This window comes from Camellia sinensis, chromosome 4, assembly GCF_055761805.1.
Source record: "Camellia sinensis isolate YWXY chromosome 4, ASM5576180v1, whole genome shotgun sequence".
NCBI lineage: Eukaryota > Viridiplantae > Streptophyta > Magnoliopsida > Ericales > Theaceae > Camellia > Camellia sinensis.
This window is the reverse complement of record NC_138964.1, coordinates 18,009,934-18,017,072: the sequence shown is the minus strand read 5'-3', so window position 1 is coordinate 18,017,072 and position 7,139 is coordinate 18,009,934. Positions and strand designations below refer to the sequence as shown.

The following is a 7,139-nucleotide window of genomic DNA, read 5'->3' as shown; positions in this document are numbered from 1 at the left end:
ATTAGGGCTATCAAAATTGCTTGTGCTGGTAGACATTTGTGCTTGGAGAAGAGCCTGATTTAACTTGTTCATACTTATTCATCTTTCTTAGTTTCAATAAAGATTGATCTTTCTGATTGAACTTGTTCATACCAATTTACCGGTGTGTGTTTCCTAATATACCTGTTTTTGGTTTTGCTCTTGGTCTGTATTCTTATTCCAGATGTGAGTGGTAAATTCTCTCTTGATTTTTCTGTTAATGTGTTAATCTTATTTGGTTTCTGGAACTCAATGTATTGGTCCTTGTATTTTTTGCTTGCTAGGTTGATTGTCATAGTCATGCATTTTCTTGTGTTTTATGAGCTTGGTGGAAAGATTTTCATATACAGTGGCTACTAGCCACCATTTGACTTGATTTTGGTATTTGGGTTCTTCAAATTATGTGCATTTCGGAGCCAAATTATGCATATTGATAAATAGTATGATTTGTTGAAAAATTTTGTGAGGAACATATTGTTTTTGAATATATTGTTCTGTTACCCTTATTACAGAGAAGATGCCATAAAAGTACTCAATCATGCAAAATTGCCATGTTTGTTCAGTTTGAAACTGTTATGTGTATAACATGTGTGTAAATAATCACAAATGCTATGTTTGAAACTGAAAAAAATGACTGACATTAAACTGCCATGTTTGTTCAAATGTTATTAACAGTTTAGTCTGTATAACTTCTGTTCAAATGCTATTAAACATGGCAGTTTGAACAAATAGATGTTTTCAGTAAAGACATACACTCTGTCCCTCAAATTCAAATAGAACTGCTATTAACCCCATCAAACACAAGCATAGCACAGCACTACAAATTTCTCATGTATGCAGTTTTAAAAAATGGCTTCTTCTTCTAAGAATAGCAACATAAGATTACAACTGAGGCTGTGCAATTGTGGAAGAACCGCTACCATATATATTATAAGAACCAATGAGAATGGAAATCAATGGCGTTTGTTCTTTGTTTGCCCATCAAAATATGTAAGTATGTATTGGAAATTTTAATCCTTTAGTAGTCACATTAATATTTGTCTTATTTAACTAACTGATTGTCATGTATTGTAGAGTAACACTCTCACTCCCCATTGCAATTACTTCAAGTTCGTGGATGAAGATGATGAAGACGTTACGTCCAAAATCCGTTCCAACACTAAAGCTTGTGATGCTATAACAGTAGAAGACTTTAACGATGTAAAGACGACGCTTAATGGCATGAAAAATGACTATGGTCGAAGGCTTGAAAGGATAGAAAATAATATCAAAGCGATGGTGTATTTCATTATATTTTCTATCATTTTGTACTTTATGATGTAACTTTTATACTTTATTGTATTTTGGAAAATTGAATGGAAGTTTCTACCATTTTTTGTTGTATTGTACTTCGTGATGTAACTTATGTTTATGGAATGAATTTTATTATGATATAACTTATATAACTTACTTAATAGCTTTGTGGAATGAATTTTCTTATGGAATGAATTTTATAAGTTATTATGATGTAACTTAGAATTCTATTATGGAATGAATTTTGAAAAACATTGGTCTCATTGTTAGAGCTTTGTGGATGCTATTTGGTAGATTAGTGGATGAATTTTGTGGATGCTACGTGGATGAATTTTGTGAATGCTATGTGAATGAATTTTTGTGGATGCTTTGTCACTTATCTGTGGCCTGTTATCTGTTGCAGGTTCTGTTATTTGAAGTTATTTGGATGAATGAATTTTGGTTTTAATGAACAAGTTCTATTATCTGTTGCAAGTTTGGTTCTAATGAATATATTTGGCAGATCTGTTATCTGTCAACTATTATCTGTTTGTCACTTATCTGTGGCCTCAACTATTATCCGTTAGCAAGTTTAAAGCAGATTTGGTAGATCTGTGGATGTTGTTTTTTGATGCTTTGGTTCCAATGAACAAGTTCTGTTATCTGTTACAGATCTGTTTGGCATCAAAATTGCATCTAAACAAAATTGCACCAAAGCATCTATTTGGCAGATTTGTTGTAGATTTGTTGCTGCCATTTAGCAGATCTGTGGCTGTTATTTGGCATCTAAACAAAATCGAACAACACCCCAACATCTAAACAAAATTACATCAACTGTCAGATCTGTTTGGCATCAAAATTGCATCTGTATTGCATCAAAATTGTATCAAATTGTATCTAAACAAAATTACACCCAAGCATCTATTTGGCAGATCTGCGGCTGCTATTTGGCAGATCTGTAGATACTATTTGGCATCTAAACAAAATTTAACAACACCCAAGCATCTAAACAAAATTGCATCAACTGGCAAATCTGTTTGGCATCAAAATTGCATCTAAACAAAACTGCACTCAAGCATCTATTTGGCAGATCTGTTGCAAATCTGTGTACCTGTTCTTTCACACAAAAAAAAAAATCTAAAAATTTGAACACACACATTGGTCCATTTAAAAATCAGTCAAAATAAAATGATGTATAACATCAAGTGTAAATTAACATCAAGTGAAGTTTGCTCACATTGGTCCATCTAAATTAACACATTGGTCCATCTAAATTAACACATTGGTTCACACATACAAGCCATTAACATTTGAACACACATACAAACCATTAACATTTTTCTTTGAACACACATACAAGCCAGTTTGCTTCATAGCAGCAACATCACTTTCCAGCAGCAGTTTGCTTCACAATTTGAGCTGTTATGACTTCACTTTCCATGTCAATTTCAGCATTAGTTTGCTTCTCTTTCTGCTTGTCCATAGCCTAAAACGGAAAAAAGACAGAATTTTTCGTAATTTTCAGCAACTAAATACATACTTTAAACAAAATTTTCAGCAAGTAAATACATGCTCTAACAGAATTTTCAGCAACTAAAAATTAAAAAACAGCAAGGACGAACCCGACTACACATTGGACTGTTTGATTCTTGAGAATATCGAAACCCAATGTCATATCCACATGAACCTTGAAGTAGTGACTAGAATGTTGGTTGAGCATAATACCGTTGACGCATTGAATTTGGCAAAGAATTTGGCACTACACACATCTCCCGCAAATTGTTCGCCTACAACAATGTCATATATTAGGCTTCACAATCATGGTTTGAGTCACATATTATATCCACACAAAAAATATAATGTTAAACTAACATTTACATGATATGTGGGATACATCAATGGCGGAGGAATAGAATTACCACCCATGGGCAAAGATTGAAGAAGATGATGAAGGGGAGGAAGAGGTTGAAGAAGAGGAACATGTTAACGAACATAGATATCTCCTCCAACAGATAATGGAGAAGGTGCAACTGTTGGACTTGCAATAGATTTTGACGAAGCCAAGCTATTAGCACAGATTTTTTTTTGGAGTTCGCTACCAACGCCGCTTCGAATCCACCTTTTACCCTCATTTTGCCCTTACTAGTTGCCACATTTTTCTTCAATCCTTTTGGTTACACAACTTGATTCATATCTTCGCAATCCACTTCAAAGCTTTGGGTGTCATCATCATTACTTACTTCATTTCCAACACCAAAACGAGCACTTAACTTGCCTTCAACATTTGCATCTAATGTAGCAAGGTGTGCAATACAAAAATCATAAGTTTCTTCAGTTTCAGCAGCTCTACTTGCTAGTGTTCTAAATGCAGTCATCAATGTCTTATACCGCGAGGCATGTTGGAATTTCACATCTACTTGAATGTCATTCCCCTTAATGTCCTTCACAGTTTTGACTCTTGCTTGTTTGGTCCACCTCTTTAGAATGTATTGTGGATGAACCTCTTTCATCTTCAATATGTCTCTAATAACCTTCAATGAGTGACAACACAAGATTCCTTCCCTTTTAAACTTTGTACAATTACAACCCAAAGAGTCATCCCTCTCCATCTTGACTTTCCTTGTATGTTTGTTACCAACATCAATAACTGTGTAAATGGTACTAGCCTCGCCATATTCAATTGTTTCTATGTCCGATTCAATGGATCCAAAGTATTCATTTTGAAATTCCTCAAAGATCTTTTTTGTGTACACATTACCCATTTGAATTTAACATTCTTATTGTTGCTTTCACCTTTAGCAACCTTTGGCACAAAGCATATCCGGTTTCTAATTCCTTGTATCGTTTCTCGTAAAGTACCCTTTCGAAATGCATGAAGAATTCATTTAAGTTAAAATCAGAACGAATGTAATCCTTTAAAAAAGCATTAAAAGATTCACTAAGTTGTGTGGTACTCATTCCCGCAGCCCATGTTGATCTAACATATGGCCAGCCCCATTTTTCTTTCACCGCAAAAGTCAATTTCAACCAATGGTTTTCATGCGCATCATATTTATCAAGCATTTCCGCCCACTCTAACTTCCATTGATTTGCATCTTCAATGCCAAAGAAGAATTTATTTAGTACACCCTTTACCCCCTTATCTTGGAACAAACAATTAACATGTTTTAATGCATTTTATATCAAATGCCAAGTACACAATCGGTGACTTGTGTCAGGCATAACGATGGGTATGGCTTTAGCCATTGTAGCATCTTAATCGGTGAACAAAGTTTTTGGTGCCTTTCTTGACATAGCCTCTAGAAAATTTTGAAACAACCATACAAATGATTTGGCAGTCTCATCATACAACAATGCTGCACCAAATATAACTGTTTCCCTATGATGGTTGAATCCCACAAAAGATGCAAAGGGTCTATGTTCTTTGTTTAACTTGTAAGTCGTATCAAATGTGACAACATCACCAAATTGGGCATAATCCATGATCATTTGTGCATCGGCCCAAAACATATTGGTTATTTGCTCCTCATTATCTAACTGAAAAGCATAAAAGAATGAAGGATTCTGCAAAGATTTTTCTTTAAAGTATTGCAACACATTGCATACTTCCCCATATGCTAAACTTTGTTGTCTTTTGGTTCTCAAATAATTTTTTTGATCTAATTTTGTAAACCCAAGACATTGCCTCCCACCAGCTTCCCTACCCATGAGTTCAAAAGACCGGCCTAAATGAAGACCAGATTGTGCCGTCAAATCTAACTAAATTACTTGGGTAGTCGATATCTTTCTTTGTGACGGCAACATGTGGGCACACTCGGGTGATACAAGATCATGGTTATGTTTTTCTTTGAAATCAGTCACAATAAATTTCTCAGTACAATCATCTAATTTTACATAAAGTCGAGCCTCACAACCGGTCCTAGTTTCAGCTCTAGGGTTTTTTGCCAATGGGTCTCGTTTGTCAACCTTCCAAAATCCTCCCTTGTTGCAAACCAAAAGTCTACAAATAAGTTGGTTAGTAAACTTGTTCTTCCTACAATAATCCCTTCTTATGCTAAACCCCATTCTTTCTCCATATGTATTATAAAAATCATACACACTTTGTTCAGAATCAAATGTCATTCCATGTTTTGACTTCCAAGCACAATCATTCTCAGGTTCCATATCCATATCAAAATGCAACTGAAAACCCATATAAATAAAATCTTTAGCTACATAAATAATATCTTTATTTCAGAGACAAAAGAAAACAAGAATAAATCAATTAAAGTGTCTAAGAAATGAGAACTACACAAAAGGTATGCAATTAAGATCAAATAATAAATCAATTAAACTAGAAACAAGAAATGAGAACTAAGTAGTGAGACCCAATTAAGATCAAATAATAAATCAATTAAACTATATAATCCCAAACTCCAACTACTTGGTTCTCTTTAAAGTGTCTAAGAAAAGGTATGCAAGCCAAGTACCTTTGGTAACACTGATTCATGGGCAACAAGAGTCATTTAGTTTTGGGTTGGGTCACTGCACAGGGTTTGGCAAACTTATTGTAGCTCAACGGATACAAAATAACATAAAAATACAAATTGTGAACTTTAAGCGCTTAATCATCAATTATAACAAATGAATTTTTTTTATCTATCTATAGGTTCACATGAATGTTAATTGATTGTGTTTGTATTGTATTTCGGGAAATTGAATGTATTTCATTGACACAGTATTTTTAACACTGCAATACCATTGAAATATACAGTGTTGAATATATACCATTGAATGTATTTCAGTGGTACACATTTGATTCTAAACAATCATACACACATTGAAATACACAGTATTTTTAACACTGAAATACCATTGACAGTGTAAATTGAATGTATTTCATTGTTATTACAGACATACAATGAAGACTATGTTTTGTTTTGTTTCAATTTCTGTCTCTGTAATTACAGACAGAGACAATGAGGTTAGTCTTCAGCCTATACAGTGTAATTACAATGAGGTTAGTCTTCAGCCTCATTGCAATTACAGACAGAGACAATGAGGTTAGTCTTCAGACATCAATGTTATTACAGACATCAATGGATTCGGTTTGGGAAGTGAGGACAAAACAATTACAGAGACAGAGACAATGAAGACTAACCTCTGGTCGCTATAGCAAAGGTTTGTCGGTGAGGTGGAGGAGAAGAGCGTGATGACTCTGGTTTGCCAAGTAGACAGAATCTGTAACGACGTCAAGACTGGGTCGCCGGTGAGAGTGGGTTCGACGGAGACGAAGGAATGAGTGTGTTTTTGTGAGTGTGATTCCAAACCAAAATCTGTATAGGCTGTGTTTTGTGTTTTGTTTTGGGCGGGAAAATGAAAATGAAATTTCAATTTATTTATTTATTTATTTATTTATGGTCGTTGGATGTGCAACGGCTGATCTCAGTCGTTGCAAGGAGGAGATCAAGGAAGACTTGCAATGAGGGGATCCGAACTCAGTTTATAGTCTCAGTTTCTTAAGATTTAACCCTAGATATTACTCCTCTGTGATTATAGGCCTTTTAAAACATTGAATTAAAGGAGCCATTATTAATCACAATTTTTTTAATGGACTATATTAGGAACATAAAAATTTTAAATATAGAATATATATATATGTAATATAATAAAAAAATATTTGTATTTGTATTTGTGAGATACAAATATATGTATCATATATATGCATTCTGTGTTAGAAATTGCTGTGTTTTAAACCCTTTTTTTCTAGGGGATTTTATCATCTTCCTTTGCTTTACTCATTCATTCCAAGTAAAGAAGATGTTAAAGCGCATTTATCTCTATAAGAACGGTGCATTTCAAGGTGTGAA

The 7,139-nt window shown here is 34.1% G+C and overlaps 1 protein-coding gene across 1 annotated transcript; it reads right to left on the bottom strand.

Moving 5' to 3' along the window:
* Positions 1–4,545: 4,545 nt before the first annotated feature.
* LOC114271073 (protein FAR1-RELATED SEQUENCE 5-like) lies at positions 4,546–5,484 on the bottom strand. The gene is made up of 2 exons (XM_028212689.2): positions 5,059–5,484; positions 4,546–4,827 (listed from the first exon to the last, which is right to left on the bottom strand). The coding sequence occupies exons 1-2, from the start codon at positions 5,482–5,484 to the stop codon at positions 4,546–4,548; spliced, it is 708 nt and encodes a 235-aa protein (XP_028068490.2).
* Between the last annotated feature and the right edge of the window lie 1,655 nt (positions 5,485–7,139).